Source organism: Lygodium microphyllum, chromosome 9 (genome assembly GCF_053477565.2).
Source record: "Lygodium microphyllum isolate KBCC chromosome 9, Lygodium_microphyllum_v1.1.10, whole genome shotgun sequence".
NCBI classification, from domain to species: domain Eukaryota; kingdom Viridiplantae; phylum Streptophyta; class Polypodiopsida; order Schizaeales; family Lygodiaceae; genus Lygodium; species Lygodium microphyllum.
Genome location: NC_141143.1, coordinates 108,741,080 through 108,760,275, shown reverse-complemented (window position 1 = coordinate 108,760,275; position 19,196 = coordinate 108,741,080). Strand labels below are relative to the sequence as shown.

Genomic DNA, 19,196 nt, shown 5'->3' with positions numbered 1-19,196 from the left:
AAGAAAAAGAAAGAGGTGGATACATCAATGGCACGCTTTTTTTATCATGACCACATTCAATTTCGTGCAGCCAGGTCAGAGTATTTTAAATTGATGTGCAAGAAGATTAGTGAGTATGGCCCTTCGTATGTACCTCCATCATCAGAGACCTTACGCACCACTTTGCTCGACAAGGAAAAGCGCCTTGTTGAGCAAGCAACAGTGACTAGAAAGAGCATGTGGACTAATAATGGAGTTTCCTTGATTGCTGATGGTTGGAGTGATACACGCAAGCGATCCATTCATGGTATGGTTGCTTATTCTCGTGGGGAAATGTATTTTATATCTTCGCATGATGCATCGGGGACAGGAAAGTCAGTAGATGTACTTGCAACAGAGTGGGTTACAGGTGTTGAGCTTATTGGCCCAGAGCATGTTGTGGGATTTGTTGCAGATGGAGAGCCTGCAAATAGGGCAGCAAGTGCTATTATTCAGGGATATTATCCGCATATCACAGTTTCATATTGTATGGCTCATTGCTTGAACAACCTACTAAAGGATATTGGTAACCTGTCATGGATTGCACCTATCATAGAGCAAGGAGCTCAAATGGTTAGCTTTGTTTTGAATCGCCAGTTTCTTCGCCATCACTTCTCTTTGCGGTCGAAGAAGACACTTTTAAAATACTCTGATACCAGATTTGCCTTTAACTTCTTGATGCTAGGCAGGTTAAGAGAATGCAGTGGTGCCTTGAGGCAGTTGTTTCTTAGTGATGAGTTTACCTCATCAACATTGGCAGATACTCCTACAGGTATCTTATGCTTGGAGAAAGCAAATAACTCCACTTTTTTGGAATGATGTAAAGCGGATAGATGCTATGGTATCACCCATTGTATATTTATTGAGGGTTATGGATGCTATGCAACCTTGCATTGGCAAGGTATATGAGGCTATGGATAGGCTGAATGAAAAGTTGCAGGAATTGGCACCAAATGATGAGGCGTATGAGGAAATACACCATTTAGTTGTGACGAGGTGGAACTCCTATAGCTCACCCATGCATGCAGCTGCATTTGTTGTGGATCCTGAGTTCCAGGGCAAGGGTCAGGAGAATGACAGTGAAGTTATGGATGCATGGAGACTTATATTGTCTCATCTAGTGCCTGATCATGGTACTAGACGAAAGATCAGAGATCAGCTTTCATGTTATAGGACCTTTCGGGGTTCTTTTGGTTGTGGGGATGCACAAGAGGATCGTTGTAAGATTGGGGCAGCTTTGTGGTGGGAGAACTATGGTTCGGATGGCCCTGAGTTGCAGCAACTAGCCATCCGTATTTTGAGTCAGTCAGTTAGCTCCTCTTGTTTGGAGCAATTGTGGAGTACCTACGCTCACATTGCTTCAAAGAAGAGAAACCGTCTTGGTGTGGAGAGGGCAAACGATCTAGTATTCGTTAGTGCTAATTTGAGGATGTTATGTAACAGTATGACAACAAAGCCTGATCCAATCACAGAGTGGGAGATGCAACAAGAAGAGGAGACACATGCTGATGTTGAGAGAGATGCAGCAATTCATGGTACACATGATGATGAGGCTGGCACTTCAGGAGTGGCTAGAGCAGCCTCAGATCATGATCATGATCATGATCTTTGATTTAGCTTACTTATCACGAGTCTCATGATACATGACACATTTACATTATATATGATATTATGATCATTGATGACACTGTGACACTTGGGTTGTTGACAGTTGTGCCATGCCGATATTATATTTGTACTTGAGTCTTGCAGTCTTGCAGTTGCCCTTTGGGCTATTTTGGCATGCCGCATTTTGCTTTAGTCTAGAGATTAGACTTTATATTTGCAGTCTTTTTTGGGGCAATGAGCATGTTCTTTCAAAGATTAGACTTCAATTTCATATTTGTAATCTTTTAAGTTTTTTGGCAATGGTACCATAGGCATGTTTTTTTAGCTTAGACTTTTAAGTTTAGTTTATTGTTCATTGTTTTATCGTTTATGATTTTTGGCATATGTATTATGGATTTTATTATTTATAATTGAATAGCTTACCTCTTGAGCCTTGTAAGTTGCAATTCAATTTCTAATGAGTAGTTTTAGAATAATGCATGATATCTTAAAGTTAAACTTAAAATGATTTGTCCTTGTGGATTATATACCTTGGTTTTAAGTTTTAACACTCCAGAGTCCACATGGATTATGAGTGAAATATTATTTTTTTTTTCATGAATTTTGATTTTTTAAATGCCATTCCCGTTCCCACGTCCCCGTTCCCTAGGTTTGGCGTTCCCGTTCCCCGTTTCATGTTTCTATGGGCACCCTTCTACATCTATAAATAGACAAGCTACCCCCATTCAGCCCTATTCCGTCTGTGCAGGTTTTACACTCTCCAATGCAAATTTCCGCCATCACTCTACCTCCATGTGGCTATCCAGCCTTCACAACTGCTGCCACCTCTCCATCCAACCTTGCAATGCCCTGGTGCCTTCTTCCAACTGTCGCCCACTGTTTAGCACCATCCCTCTTGCTGCATTTGGCCCTATTCCTCATTGCTAGCACCTCCACCCTCATCTGCTCTCTGCGTTTGCAGCTTCTGGCTGTTGGCGACAATAGGAAGCCCTCCTCCTCCATCAGGCGATCTCCAGTACCCTGTATTTTGGTCCTCCACTACCAAGCGACTACTAGTTGATGCTCTCCTCCATCAGGCGACACTACCTACTGCGTTTGCAGCTTTCTGGGGCCACCCTCTGCCCTCTGCATCTTCCACATCTTGTGTTTGGTTCTCTGGCAGCCTCTGGTACCATCGTTTTGCAGTTTCCTCTCTCTTCACACTCCAACTAGTGGTCACAGACTCGGGATCCATCTGACGTCACTCTCCGACATTGCTCTGCCCTTGAGCACACTGTGCACTCTTACATTCATTTACAGCATTCATTCACTTCAGAGTTGTGTTCTCTCTCCCTTCTGTTCGTGTTTGAGTTTTGAGTTTTGCATTTAGGGTTTGACTTTTGCTCTCTATGTCTACGTCTGTCTCTTTGTATTTTTGTCGTAGTCGTACACTCTTTGTGTCCTCTGTGCAAACCCTAGCAATTTTCTTCTCACACAGGATCCAAAGAGGGGTACTCCATGACGCATCAATATAAGTTTGGCAAGTTTTGAAACCTTGGACCTAGGATTTTGACATCCAAGTTCATGATGGGTTGTGTTTTGACAAAGAGTGGCTTGGCTCCTCGTCTGACCTTACAAGAGAGGACACTTTGGCAAGTTGAACAAAGGTGGGGAATCCATGGTCCTGTGTGATCAAAGGCATTGTTGACAACACGGACATGTATGCTACTAAAGATGCCTTGTGACAAACATTTTTAGGAGTTGGTATTATCGACTCAACATCAAGTTCTCTCCAAGGCACCTTCGTGGTGGCTTGATCACCCACTACTTGGATCTCCATAGTCCTATTTTGACATTCATTGTTGTATGTACTATGATGAGCCATTATCATTACATATGGGATTGTATAAGATCCCCTATGATCTAAGAGAGTGTGTTAGCAAATTAGTCAATTCACGTGTGGAGTCTGTGGTGTACTTGTTCGTTGGGCGTTCTTTATTTGTTGGCACCAGTTTTTGTTGGGCCAATTCTATGACAGCCCGACATTTCATGGCTAGTTGACTAGCAATCACATCTTGTGGCCCCCAAATGCTAGCCAGCTTGACCCAGATCATTGGCTATTTATAGCCAAGCTCCCTCCTACTCAAACACATTTTCAACATACTCTATTGCTTACAGGTCCTGTTGGAGAGAGAGAGCCTATGCCAATGCCCACTTGTTGAGCTCAATTTTCATTAGCTTCTTTAAAGCAACCCCAAAACATGCTTATATAATGAAAATTACAACCTTTATTAAAAGAAACACAATCCTAGAGAGTGTCTATGTCCTACATGCAAACCCTAATTTAGGACGCCCCAAACTTTTTATGAATAGACACACTACCTTCCATTCACTCCACTCTCATTTTTGCAATTTGCAAGTGTTGAAGCTTCATCATCCGCACCTCATTCACAAAGGATAACTCAACTGGAGCTGTCCATCATCACCATTCACCATCTAGCACCTACTACCCAGCCTTCCACTGCCGATTTGGACTATTTCCAATCATCCTCACCTTAATGGTCATCCAAGCAACTGCAGTCTACACTCAAGAGCTTGCATTTATCATTGATCTTTGCCAAAAACCTTGTGTTTAGGGCTGCCCAGCTATCACCCATGGTTATCTGCATTTTGATCTTTCGTCGCCCAACCTAGTCACTACCTTCTCCAACTGCATTTTGTTGTTTCGTACCTTCCCAAGCTGCCATGTCATCATCATCATCAATGTTTGCAGTTTTTGCTCTGTCTTTGCCGGCTGTCTTTGCCAATCTAACAAAACACTGATCCAACTTCAATTTGTTGTGTTTGCTGCTGCCAGACACCTTTGGAGGTTGCCTTGCTGTGTTTCGAGATCCATCAAAGTACAGCACACTCTCCAACTTATTATCTCAGCCTCGAGTCCTTGAGACAAGAGAGTTGAAGGTTCAACAATCATCATTGCATAATGTGTTTACAACATTAAGTATCGTACTTAACCTTGCAATTAAATGTGGATTTTCTAAACTAGGTGTTGCCTCTCCCTCATCACAAGCCAAAGTAAATTGTCCTAAAGGTAATATTAACAAAAAGAAATAATGATTATGAAGAACCTAAGAATCATTTCTTACAACATTAAGGGTCTCTCAGACCTAGTATGTGCAACGGTTATAAGAAGTTTGCTTAACTTGAATGCTTTGTATCTTGATTATCTTTGTTTGCAAGAAATTATAATTGCTAATCAAGCCCTTATTAAGAACTTAAATAATATCTCTATTGATTAGATTGGCATTTTATTGATCACAAAAAGGGCAGTAGAAGTGCAACAATTGGGATTAGTAAGCACAATTCTAAGATGGTAAAACATGTTTGTGTAGATCCTTCCATGGGAAACTTCTGGTTAAGTGCGAATTGGCATGAACAATACTAGGATGGGTGACCTCCCGAGAAGGGGAGGTATAAGTTTTTGGACAACACGCAATGCACCATCCTTTTTGAAGGCAAACCTATGCATCTTGCCCAAAATACATCCCTCACATGCATGAGGAGGTGGAGTCTCCACTGGAGGCAATGCATCTACCATATGACACCTCTAAAGAGTCATCAAACTCCCAAAGCTCATATGTCCATAGCAGGCATGCCATAGCTCCGCATTTTGCATAGCGGGTAAAAGAGTAGTGACTACTTAAGCATCATGAGATTGTCTGTCATATGTATCCAACAAAAATAGATCCTTATGCAAGGTGCCGGACAGCCTAAGTGCATAATCCTGTGAGAGTGCGCAGCGAAAGAAGAACACGAACACAGAGGAGAGGAGAGAGGAAGCAGAGAATGAAGGAAGAAAGTCTGCACTGACTAAGATGAATGCTGAATACACTGGAATGGACAGAACAGTCCCTGCACGCAGCCCGAAGCGTCAATGAGGGAACCAGGACAGACTGGAAGCAGAGGCAGCACCAATGCCGGAGACGGAGACGAAGGGAGCAGTGCTGTACCTACAGAGCATGAATCCTGGACTGACTGGGGGGGCAGCTATAAATAGCCCCCAGCCAGAAAACTGGCCGACCAGCTAAACTGGCCGACCTGGCCAGATCTGGCCGACTATGGCCAGATCTGGTCCGACTGACCAGAACTGGTCCGACTGCCCAAAATAATGGGCAGTCACCCCAAAAACAGCCCAGATTTGGGCTGTAAAATGCCCAAGGCTGCATGCTGACTAAAGCATCCTAAAAACACACTGACAGAGCTCCTCTGTCTCCTGTCAGACTCTGACAGGAGCTCACAACCAGGAGATGACAGACTGAGACTGAATAAGAGCAGGCTAACACCCCCTCTCAACTCCTGGGAGAGTCTGAAGACCCAAGAACCGCATGTGATGAAGCAAAGAAGCCTGAGGCAACGGCTTCGTAAAGAGATCAGCTGCATTGGCCGCCGTAGGACAATAGACCACCACCAGCTCCGAATCCACGATCCGCTCTCGAACATAGTGATACTGAACCTCAATGTGCTTCGTACGAGCATGAAACACCGGGTTCTTGGCCAGAGCAAGAGCACTCTGGTTATCCACGCGCAGCTCCATAGGTCCGGTCTGGGAAAAGCCAATCTCCGCGAGTAAGCGACGGAGCCAAACTGCCTCCATAGCGGTCGAACATAGGGCCCGATACTCAGCCTCTATAGAAGAAAGTGCCATAGTAGGCTGCTTCTTGCTGCTCCAAGAGACAGCACCAGATCCAAGGGTGAAAGCATAACCTGTAGTGGATCGTCGCGAATCCACATCACCTGCCCAATCAGAATCACTCCATCCAGAAAGGGTAATCCCATCTCCATACATGATCCCAAAGGATCGAGTCCCCTGCAAATAGCGAAGAACCCGCAAGGCCGCCTGCCAATGATCCTGGGTAGGAGTCTGCATAAAGGAAGACAATAAAGCCACCACAAAGGAGATATCCGGCCGAGTGTGAAGCAGCCAGATAAGAGAGCCGACAAGGCACCTGTAACGGGTGGGATCGGTAAGAGGAACTCCAGCTGTCAAAAGCTTGGACTCAAGGTCCATAGGGCATGAGATAGGCCGACACTGAGCCATATCAAACTCCGAAAGAAGCTCGGAGATATACCTGTGCTGCGAGATAAAAATGCCCTGTGCCATCTGATAGATCTCCAGACCTAGAAAGAAGTGAAGGATCCCTAGATCCGTCATGTCAAACTCCTGCTGTAGAATGGACCGTGTATGCTCCACCTGCTGAGTGTCGCTCCCTGTAATGATAAGATCATCCACATACAAGATGAGGAACACCGAAAGAGAATCCACAACCCGTAAGTAGAGGTTGGGATCATAAGCGGAGCGCTCAAAACCACTCTGTAGAAAGAAGCGGTCAATCCGCTGGTACCAAGCACGAGGAGCCTGCTTTAGGCCATAAAGAGCCTTCCGCAGCCTGTAGACATGATCCTCCTTCCCCTGCACAAGAAAACCAGGAGGCTGTGAAACATAAATCTCCTCCTCAAGAACGCCATTCAGAAAAGCAGACTTGACGTCCATCTGATAGACAGGCCAACGGTGATGAGCAGCGAGAGCCAAAAGCACTCGGATGGTGGACATCCTAGCTGTAGGAGCAAAAGTCTCAAAGTAATCCAACCCTGCACGCTGGGCAAAACCCTTGGCAACGAGCCTAGCTTTATGCTTGTCCAAGGAGCCATCTGCAAGATATTTGGTCTTAAAGACCCATTTCACACCAATCACCTTCCGTTTCGCGGGACGCGGTACAAGCTCCCACGTATGGTTTCGCTCAATGGAGTCGAGCTCGGCCTGCATAGCCTGTCTCCAAATATCCTGTGCAAGAGCCTCCTCCACAGTGGAAGGCTCGGAATCCTGAAGAATCTGTGACATAAGAGCATAGTTCACACATAGTGAACTGTCCCGCTGGGCCTGTAAACGTGCTGATCGACGTGGTCCTGAAGAAGAAGCAGGAAAGTGAGTAACACCTGAATCCTGCATGAGCCGGCGATACCATAAAGGAATCCTGAGAGACTCCTTCTGTGAGGGAGACTGGGGGGTCTCCGGAACCTGTAAAGCACCCAAATCGGAGAGGGACTCCCTCTCACCGAGTGAAGGTACATCCTCCGCATCTGAAGAAGGCTGTATATCCCAAGAAGATCCCGAAGTGGCGGTAGAAGAGCTCGTAGAAGACGAAGGCACATCCACCAAAGGGGAAAGGAAAGCCGAAGGAGGAGGTATAGGGGGGGTGCTAAGGGTGATCCTGGAAGGAAGTGAAGGGAGAGAAGGTGGGGGGGGGTCCGTCGATGATGAAGAAACATCTGTAATAGAACCATCAATCAGATCCTCAGAGGCCGAAGCCTCATCAAAGATCACATCCCTGCTCACCTCAACCTGCCGAGTCGTCGGGTCGTAGAGCCGATATCCCTTCGTGGTCGTACTATAACCAACGAAGATAAGCTTTCTCGACTTAGAGTCGAACTTCGTCTTCCTCTTCTTCTTGTCCACATGGACAAAAGCATCGCACCCAAAGATGCGAAAATGGGACACGGAAGGCTTCTTTCCAAAGAAAGCCTCATATGGAGTCATGTCCTATAACGCCGAAGTCGAAGAGCGGTTGCGTATATGCACCGCTGTAGCCACCGCCTTGTTAGCAGAGTATTTGTCAGCTCATGTGTGAGTCTGAGCTTGATCTGGGCTGGGCATTTTTATTAGGTATTTTAGGTATTTTTCTGGTGTGGCATTTTATGCCAGTGGGACATTTTATGCACCAGTCGGCCAGCATTAATGCTGTCCGACCAGCATTATTGCTCCCCACTTTTTCAGCCTATTTATACTCACTGCTCCTCCTCAGTCAGTATCATCATCTTCACCATCTGCAGACTCTGTGGAGAGAGGAGCCAGTGCCAGTGCCCACGCAGCCAGTGACTCACTGTTGTATGCGACTGTCTCGTGTTCAGATATATGGATTCCATTTCCCGTGCATACATCTGAGTTCTCATCTGTATCGTTTTCTTTTCTTTTCTCTTTTTGTCTTGTGTTTCAGCAGTTTATTTCAGCACATGTTTATGCTTCCACCGCTGCTCCACTTCTGACATGGTATCAGTTTTCAGGATTTGTGTTTCTGCTGTGTTTTCTTGCTGATTTCAGGACTGTTTTGTACCCCTGCTGATCAGACGACTGCTGTCGCAGCCAGGCGACCTGTTTTGGGGCTGTTTTCAGCCTGCGTTTTTTGCAGTTTTGCCATCGCCTGCTACCTCCGCACCCTCTGCTGCCTACGCACCCTCTGCTGCCTGCGTTTTTCATCTGCAGCTGCTGGCGACAGTTTTCTACCTGTTTTTCTCCGGTTTAAAGCCTGCGTTTTGCTGATTCAGCATCTCTCGTGGCTGGGTGACTGTTACTTCAGGCCGTTTTCTCTGTTTTTGGCAGTTTTTGACTGATTTTTTGACTTTCTGCAGTAGATTTTGTCTTCTATTGATCAGATTTTGGGTTATATTGCATGTGAACTCTCATTTTCTGCAGTCTGTGCTTGTGTTTTGGCTGTGTTTCCTCTCTAAATTCCATCTCTTCTCTACTTCTCTTCTTATCCTCTCCATATGGCTGCTCCGTGCACTTCCACTGATGATAAGTTACATGGACCTAATTATCTCACATGGAGTGCTGTCATGAAAGCTTGGTTTGTGCAGAAGCGGCTATGGTACATCGTCTGTGGAGCTATTGCTCGACCTCTCCGTCCTTTTCCTCTTCCTGAAGACTTTGATGAGGACAACCATGAGGAAGCGGTGCTCACATGGGACTCGGACGATGCCCGTGCTTATGTAGCTTCAAAGAGGGGTGACGGGAAGAAGAAGTCGAAGGCCCAGTGTTACCACTGTGGCAAGAAGGGACATTTGCGGAAGGACTGTAAGAAGTTAGCGGCTTCCAGGAAGAAGGAGCAGAAGACGAAGCGGGATGCTGACTCTATCGATGCGTCCTCTCCTTCATCAGACTCCGACTCCGATCCTCCGACCAAGGTGCAGTCCAAGGCGTGGAAGGGATCTTCTTCTTTGGATCACGAGAAGGGCTTGGTGGCCCCTTCCTCGGCTGCTTTCTAGTGGTGGTGATGAGGTCATCCCTCACGACTCTCTTGTGCCAGAGAGGGAGTGTGAGCGGGTGTTCAGATGGGGCAGCCACGCCTCATCTATATTTTTATACAGGTGCACAGGTTCCAGAGAGGGACGTCCCTGACGCATCGACTTCAGTCTGGCGGAATCAAATCCTGGAGCTGGGATTGACATCCAGGTTCATGCTGAGCTGGTTATCTGACAGAGAGCGGGAGGCTTTCGTTTGGAGCTCACATGAGGGGACACTTTGGCGGTCTGGCCAAAGGCAGGGAATCCATGGTCACCTATGTTCAGAGGCATTTTTGACAGGATGGTCTTGTATGCTACTGCGAGACATTAGTGATGGACACAGAGACATGCTATGATCTTCTCTATTTTCAAGTGTTTGGTACGATCGACATCAACATCACGTTCTCTCCGAGGCACCCTGGTGGTGGCTTGATCACCCACTGCTTGGGTATCCATGGTTCTACTTGGTGGTTCTATGTTGTATAGTTTCTGATCCCTTTTCATTATCCTATTGTATTGTATCAGATCACCCATGATCTGAGAGAGGGTGTTAGCAGAGTATTTGTCAGCTCATCTGTGAGTCTGAGCTTGATCTGGGCTGGGCATTTTTATTAGGTATTTTAGGTATTTTTCTAGTGTGGCATTTTATGCCAGTGGGACATTTTATGCACCAGTCGGCCAGCATTATTGCTCCCCACTTTTTCAGCCTATTTATACTCACTGCTCCTCCTCAGTCAGTATCATCATCTTCACCATCTGCAGACTCTGTGGAGAGAGGAGCCAGTGCCAATGCCCACGCAGCCAGTGACTCACTGTTGTATGCGACTGTCTCGTGTTCAGATATATGGATTCCATTTCCCGTGCATACATCTGAGTTCTCATCTGTATCGTTTTCTTTTCTTTTCTCTTTTTGTCTTGTGTTTCAGCAGTTTATTTCAGCACATGTTTATGCTTCCACCGCTGCTCCACTTCTGACACGCCTCACCCCAAAGGAAATGAGGAAGACTCCTATGCTCCAGCATAGATCGGGCCATCTCAATCATGGTCTGATTCGCACGCTCCACCACACCATTCTCTGATGGTGTGTTCGGATGGGAATACTCCACCCGAATACCATGATCCCTGCAAAACTGAGAGAAAAGGTGAGAAGTGAACTCTCCACCGTGATCAGCTCGAACACCACGGACCTTGGAAGTTGTTTGGGTCTCCACAAACACCTGCCACTCACAGAAACGGGAGTACGCCTCGCTCTTGTACTCCAAGAAATAAGGCCACACATAACGACTAAAGTCGTTCACAATCAGCATCAAATACTTGGCCTTCCCAAGGCAGGCCGTGCCCATAGGTCCGCAAAGGTCGGTATGAACCAACTCAAGCGGAGAAGTAGCCCTCCTAAAAGCAACCTGCGGGTGAGACTGCCGGTGCTGCTTGCCCCTCAAGCAACTAGGGCACAAAGTGTGAAGGGGAGGGAAATCAGGAAGTCCCTCCACCATCTTCCTCCTAGAAGCCCGGCGAAGAGAATCGAGGTTCAAATGACCATACCGAGCATGCCAGAGCAGCCCAAGCTCATGGGAAGTCCGCACAGCCAAGGCTGTGAGCATATAAAGCCCACCCTCCTGTGTACCTGTCCAAAGAGCATCACCTGTAGAAGCATCCTCCACTGTGACTGCATCCTGAGTAAAAATGACTCGGGTACCTAACTGAGTAAGACCATGCACAAATAATAGGTTAAAGCCCAAATCAGGCACATAGAGAACTTTGGCGGAGGAAGACCGCCTGTCAGAAAACATAGGTAAAGTTCCCACTCCATGAACAGGAACTGTAGAATTGTCACCAATGGTGACTGTACCCCCTCTGGAACGAAGATCCTGAAGCCAATCCTGACGGAAGGTCATATGTGAAGATGCTCCACTGTCGACGAGCCAAGGCTTCTCCTGTGTGGTAGAAGCTAGGGCAGTGTCTTCCTCAACAAAGAGATGCACAAACGCAGATTCTGTTGTGGCTAGGGCCGCCTTCGAGTCCTTCTCCTTAGGCTTCAAATGGGGATACTTCTGCCAACACTTCTCCTCGGGATGAGTGCCCTTCCCACAATGGGGACACTTGGGCTTTTTCTCCTTCGCATCCTTCTTATCTTCCTCCTGCTTGTCCTTGGACTTCTCCTTCTTTTGTTTCTTCTTCTTGCCACCACCTGTGGCAGCCGTAAATGCCTTGGTGGAGCCACTGGCTCCCACCTCTTTGAGTCGCTCGTCATGCTCCAAGACAAGCGGGGAAAGCTCCTCCCATTGGAGAGTCTCACGGGTTCTCGTAGTGATGAGGCTGGTGTAGAAGACATCATAACGGGGTGATGGCAGCTGAGTCAACAGAATCATCGCCATATCCTCAGACGATATCAGACGACCAAGAGAGGCTAGCTCGCCTTGCATATCCTCCATCTTCGTGATGTGCTCCTTCATGGAAGAAGAACCATCAAGACTGAGCATCCGCAACTTCTTCTCCAGGGAAATCTTGTGGGCAAATGTCTTGTGCTGATACAAAGACGCAAGCTTTGTCCATACTTCCGCCGCGGTCTTTAACCTGTGAACATGTACAAGAACAAAATCATGGAGACTCATAAAAAGAAAGGAACGGGCTCGTGAGTTGAGCCTATCCCATAAGGGTGCACGGTCCATAGAGGTGCCATCGGACGAATCCACGGGGGGTCGGTCGATGGGCGAAGAAACAAGCTCCCACAGATCAAAGGTATCAAGGATGCAAGCCACCTTGCATGACCATAGGGAATAGTTGGAACCATCCAATTTGTCTTCCTTCGGAAAGGAAGGGAGAATCGGCACCTGGATAGAGGGAATCAAGGAAGGCATCCGCACAGTTGATGCAGTCTTGACTGAAGAAACCTTCGCAGTAGATGGAACCCTCTGAGATGCATGGACTGAAGAAGGACGCGTGCGAGGAGGGTCTTCCCGATGTCGAACTTCACGATAGTCCCGCCTCCGCTCAGAGGAATGATGAGTAAGAAGCTCATCCTCTGAGTCTTCAAAGCCTGAAAACTGGTAAGACATCTTCCAATCTGCAAAATACCAAAGAAAGTTGTGCCGCTGACGAAATAGGACCAACAATGTGGTCACCAACCACCAAGATGCAGGCAGAGAGTGCCTACAGACACCTAGATCTGCAAAACGCAAATAGATCTGATGTCGAACACCAGAATCGAGACCACCAGCACCGGGAATAAGCCCAGACAGAGGTCGCCTGCAGGATAGGAGCAGCCGGGGAAGAAGCGACCTGCAAAACAGCAAAACGCAAGCTGTAGGAGGGGTCGCCCTGCAGCAGAAGAGGTCGCCAGGCAGCAAACGCAGGGTTGCTGCGTCACTGGATGACGTGGCAGCCCCTATGTACAGCAAACGCAGGCTGTACAGCCTTCTGATGCAGTCGCCTGGCTGGGATGGACCTGTTGGCAGCCGCCTGAAGGAATCGCCTGGCTGTTGTGGAACTGTGGGCAGCAGCAGTAAGGTATTTCTCTCGTCCTCCGTGCTCTCAATCAGGCGATGATACCATGTGAGTGCGCAGCGAAAGAAGAACACGAACACAGAGGAGGGGAGAGAGGAAGCAGAGAATGAAGGAAGAAAGTCTGCACTGACTGAGATGAATGCTGAATACACTGGAATGGACAGAACAGTCCCTGCACGCAGCCCGGAGCGTCAGTGAGGGAACCAAGACAGACTGGAAGCAGAGGCAGCACCAATGCCGGAGACGGAGACGGAGGGAGCAGTGCTGTACCTGCAGAGCATGAATCCTGGACTGACTGGGGGGGCAGCTATAAATAGCCCCCAGCCAGAAAACTGGCCGACCAGCTAAACTGGCCGACCTGGCCAGATCTGGCCGACTATGGCCAGATCTGGTCCGACTGACCAGAACTGGTCTGACTGACCAGAATTGGTCCGACTGACCAGAACTGGTCCGACTGCCCAAAATAATGGGCAGTCACCCCAAAAACAGCCCAGATTTGGGCTGTAAAATGCCCAAGGCTGCATGCTGACTAAAGCATCCTAAAAACACACTGACAGAGCTCCTCTGTCTCCTGTCAGACTCTGACAGGAGCTCACAACCAGGAGATGACAGACTGAGACTGAATAAGAGCAGGCTAACAAATCCATCTCTCTGTCTCTAACAATGCATTTGTCATCTTCAAAGATGACCTAAAAGCCATGCTTATTAAAAGCAAAGATAGACAACAAGTTCTTTGTAATGTCAGGTACAAACAAGACATCTAGAAGCATGAAATCACAACCATCTGCAGCAGTAACAGTGACTGTCCCAATGCCACATACATCATAACTGCTGTTGTTCGCACATGTAACATGCTTCCTAGCAGGGGCTGAATGCAAAGAGGTAAACAAACACTTCCTGGAAGTGATGTGCTTTGACGCCCCACTATCAAAATACCATGTTTGTTGCGTTCCAGCAGCATTAAATGCTGAATCAGCCATTGAAGAATCATAACTGCATGTGAGAAATGTATAGTCCTCCTCTACAAAGTTGGTTGAAGTATCATCATCAGTAGATTTGTTGGCTAATGTTTCATGGACAGCTAAACCGGAGTTCTTTTTCTTCTTTTTGGCCAATCTCTTTCTGCATTCATCGATATAGTGACTAGGCTTCTTGCAATAATGGCATTTCTCCTTCCTTTTAGGCTTTTCTATGTATTTGACAACCTTATTTGATGGCTGTCCAGCATCACCCTTTTGATGATTTTTTACATTTTGCTTAACTTTTCCTTTGCCTTTGAACTTGGAAAGCATAGCCACATCACCTGAACGCAATGCCACATTCTTCTGAGTCTGTTTCTCTTGCAGCAAGAGGCCTTCCAACTCCACAAATGTAAGGGGCTGTTGTCCCCCCCCCCCCCCCCCGCCCCCCCAAAGACAACATCAAAGAGATGTGGAAACCAAGATATGACTTTGGAAGAGAGCTCAGTGCGATGTTTACCAATTCAGCATCCTGAATGACCTCATCAACATTGAGTAGCTGCTCACGCAAATCCTGTATGTGAGTAAGGTGCTCTATCATGCTATCACCTTCATCCATGGTCACATTGGCCAACTCTCTGCACAGATAGGCTATCCTGGCCTCATTGCGTGCTGCAAACATATGCTCAAGTACATCCCATGCTGATTTTGAGGTCTTACAAGACCGAATGTGCAGAATAATTGCCCTTTTCACTGCCAAGGCAATCAAAGAAAATGCATGTGCATCTTTCGAGTCCCATTTCCTCTGATCCTCGATAGAAGGGAGAGGAGAGGCAACAGCAATAGTAGCACCAATACCACCACCACCAAAACATAGTCCCATAAATCCTTCGTCACAAGAAGGTTATGGACCATAAAACTCCACAGTGGGTATTTTGAGCCATCAATTTTGTCCTCCTAAGTGAGGACACCAAGGATGTTACTCTAATCATTATTCCCCTGACGTGCCATACTATCAATGATAGACAAAAATCTGTAGCCAAATACTTCAATGCTGAAGTATAGAGTATACTCCTCAAAGTACCAAAATCCCCCACGGGATTAAAAAACAAGTATCAAACTATCACTCAAATGCCAAAGTGTGCACAATACCACCCAAATCAGCACTCAGCTAGTAAATTACGGCACTATACTGTTGTACTACACCCGCCTCGAAATGTATGCTCACAAAAGTACAAAATACAACAACTTAATGTTGATTCTTACCAAAATTTATTGAATTTTCTCAAAATTCTCTGCCCAATCTAGTTGTAACAGCAATTAAATGTTGTTGTATTGCTTGTTGCTTGCCTTGGAGTGCATGTCAGGCAAAAGCCCTAAATTTCTTACTAAAATTTCAAAGAATTTGAAAAATTTTATACCTTACAACTGGAATGTCTGCAAAAATGTCACTTCGAGATGCGTGTCAACAATGAACAGCAACTGAAATTTGCCTCGTGATGGGTGTTGAATCCAAAAAACTGAAAAGCCCCAAATTTTCTTGAGCCAATGTGGAAGAAATTGTGCAATGTCTATGAGTTTGGTAACAATTTGCGCAAAGGGCCTCCATAGGTGACATAGGCTCCCGAAGATCTTCTAACCGGCTTTTGGTTTACTTTGCCTTCACGTGCCATATCTTGGAGCAACAAGCAACAGCGCACTGTTCCTCTTTCTTCCACAGAAGTAGAGTACAGAGCCACTTGTGTGGCCACCCACAATGTTGTTTGGTTGAGGCAGATGGATGAAATCGGATTTCCATGACCAAAGCCTATAGTCATTCATGGTGACAATTGGAGCTGTTGGACCATAGCCAACAATAATGTGTTTCATCCTTGCACAAAGCACATTGAGATTCATTATCACTACATTCGAGAGCACATCCAAGACAAAAAGCTAAAACTGGTTTATTGTCCCAAGGTGCACAATGTGGCAAACATCTTCACATAGGCTCTTCCATTGCCTTCACTTCTTCATCACATGTGTCCCTAGAGAGTTCATGTACACCCAAGATCCAAGAGTGGGTGTTAGTGGCCATGGTCAATCTCCTAGTTGTGAGCCGTACATTGGACCAATTAGGGACATTAGGAGCTCTGCTCGGGTCCAGTTATTTTGGTCGCTTTTCATCATTTTGTTCTTAATCCCTATTTTTGGGCACCATCAAACAAACGCTGCCAAAAACAAGCCCCCAAAAGATTTGACTCATTCTTAGCACATTGGAACACCATGTTCCTTATAACATCCCCATGCTTTCCCCAACTAGAACGGCCATAGGGGGCATGGGGCTGGAACATTCCAACTAGAGAGAGTGCATTCTCCATCCTATCTGTCAAGAAATGGCATTTCTTGCCCCTATTCCCGCCATTCCATGTGGTTATGCTATCTTGTCTATTGTTCTTACTACATTGGTATAAAGTGAGGGTTTTCAACTCTTCTAAGGTTTCTCACTAGTAACACAATGTACACATGCACACAAATCTATGTCCATTGAATTGCATCAACTTTAGGCCAGTTGCATATGCTCCTTAGAATCATGACACGTCAACTATTGTAGCTCTCATGGTGACAACATTACTCCTGTAAATGCCAAATTTGGATGAGCCATTGAAGGTGCAGGATCCTACCGAGACTTTTATTTTCTTGAATAAAGCATTTTATAACACTCTAAAGTTGTGCCACAAGTGGTATGTAAGGGTCCCTTTTTACTATTCCAAGTAGGATGAGACTAATTCCACTCAGAAATTACATAGACACTTCCAAGAAATATTACTGCAAATAGGCTTAAGATGATGTTGGCTTCAGTACAATATGTAGATCTAATATAGCAGCTCTCACTAGAATAAGGACTGTAATTCGAAAGAATCACCTCAAATTTGCCACAGCAACGGCTCATCTCAAGCTATGGTCAACAATGGAACCCATATATCTCATCTTTCCTTATCTTTGACCATTATACTCTTCACGTACTTATCGTTGGCAATAATGTTCATCGGCATCTCTTTTAACACCTACAATTTACTCAGGTCAAATACTTGAGATACCTCCTATGGAGGTTCATCACAAAATTCAAAACCAGCAAATGATTGCATCAACCACTGCTTGTGAGATGTCTATGAACAAGAAACAATCACTTTTCTTTTCTTGTGAGTTGTATTCAAGTTTTGTTCAACTTCGGAGGAGAAAAGAAGAAAATGGAGCTTTCAAAGCCAAAGTGAACATGAGAACTTAAGAACCTTAGGATAATAAAGAAAAAATTCTTAAGTTTTGGTCAAAAATGTTTCACCCTGGTGCAAGCTGCTCCATCACTGAACAACATTTAGCCATACATCTACAGCAGATGCTTCGCCTTCCTATAACATTTTATAATTTTAAAAGGGGCTTTCACTCATAAAGCTCCAAGCAATGTGCCTATAGCTTTGCCAACCGTTATTGGGTAAATATTGATGCAATCTTTCAAGAATGGGGGCATTATTACTCTCTTGAAGACTATGGATAGCAACATGATCAAATCTCTCATATTCTTGTGGATTTGATGGGGCTTTTAGCATTTCTTTGCTTCTAAGAGTGTGATTAAGGCTCGTAAGCACTTACCTCACCACAACATTGTGTTAGTAGATATGTCAGCTCATGTGTGAGTCTATGAATGCAAAGGCTGGGAACATTATTTAGGATATTTTAGGCATTTTTTATCGTCTTCATTTTGGTCATATTTAGCATTTATTGCTAGCAAACTTGATCATATTGAGGACATATTTTTCTCCTATATATTCAGGCTCCTCCTCCTCACTCAATCACTCATCTACCATCACATGTGTGGAGACTCCGTGGAGAAAGGAACCAATGCCGGTGCCCATGCAACAAGTGACTCACTATTGTATGTGATAGCCTCGTGTTGGATATATGGATTCTATTTCCTGAGCATACATTTGAGTTCTCATCTCTTTCTTTCCCTTTCTCTTGTCTTGTGTTTCAGCAGTTTATTACAGCATATGTTTACGCTTCCATTGCTGCCCCACTTCTTACAGGTATCAAATTTCAGGTTCTATGCTCCTGTTGTGTTTTCTTTGCTGATTTCAGGACTGTTTTGACCATTGCTAATCAGGTGACTGCTGCTCCAACCACGCGGCATGATTTACTTATGTTTTTGTTGACGTCAGCATCCATACAGCCTACTTTAGCCCCTCTACTGCCTGCGTGTCGGTTCCAACCTGCATTTTGGTGTCTTTGCATCTCCTTTTGATAGGGCAACTGCATTCTCTAGCCGTTTTTGCTGTTTCTAGCTAGATTTTTTACCTTTTCGCAATAGATTTCTTCTTGTTTTGGTCAGATTTTGGTAAATACTACATGTGAACTCTCATTTTCTCTAGTCTGTGCTTGTGGTTTGGCTGTGTTCCCTCTCCAAATACCTTCTTTTCTCTATTTCTCTTCTAAATCCTCAACCGATGGCTCCTTCGTGCACATCCACTGATGATAAGTTACATGGACCTGATTATCTTACATGGAGTATTGTAATAAAGGCTTGGTTTATACAGAAGCGATTATGGTACGTGGTTTGAAGAGCTATTGAACGTGCTCAACTACCTTCTCCTATTCCAATTGATTTTGATGAAGACAACCATGAGGAAGCGGTGCTTACATGGGATTCAAACAATGCTTGTGCTTACTTGGCCTTGCTTCGGTGTATTTCCAAAGAAGTCCTACCAGCAATTACCTCTAGCAGGACATCTTCTAAAGTATGGACGAAGTTGCAACTACTGTACGCGGCACCTTTCACCATGAGGTCAATTACTCTTTATGGACAGCTCCAACAAATTTCATTCAAGGCCAAAGATACTATCCAGTCTTTTCTACTTCGTGTGACCCAAATCCAAGACCAACTTTGGCAAATGCACTTTGATTGGACTCGTACTCTCGAAACTCCCTTTGATATTCGATGGAGTGGTAAATGCTTTGAGGGTGGAGACATCATCAACT

General features: G+C 45.5%; 2 protein-coding genes across 18 annotated transcripts in view; one reads left to right on the top strand and one right to left on the bottom strand.

Annotated features, from left to right (window-relative positions):
* Positions 1 to 19,196, bottom strand: part of LOC148031411 (uncharacterized) — a 218,112-nt gene that overhangs the window by 188,242 nt on the left and 10,674 nt on the right. The window lies entirely within an intron of this gene.
* LOC148031412 (uncharacterized) lies at positions 857 to 17,451 on the top strand. Its single transcript, XM_087685833.1, has 3 exons — positions 857 to 1,553; positions 12,926 to 13,225; positions 17,246 to 17,451. The coding sequence occupies exons 1-3, from the start codon at positions 857 to 859 to the stop codon at positions 17,449 to 17,451; spliced, it is 1,203 nt and encodes a 400-aa protein (XP_087541959.1).

Bases quoted from the DNA above. Each gene is read 5' to 3' on its own strand.
- LOC148031412 (XM_087685833.1), top strand. From the start codon at position 857: ATGGTATCACCCATTGTATATTTATTGAGGGTTATGGATGCTATGCAA. The intron at 1,554-12,925 runs GTACACATGATG...GTCGAACACCAG, and splicing joins GAGAGATGCAGCAATTCATG to AATCGAGACCACCAGCACCG. The intron at 13,226-17,245 runs GTAAGGTATTTC...CAATTTACTCAG, and splicing joins TGGAACTGTGGGCAGCAGCA to GTCAAATACTTGAGATACCT.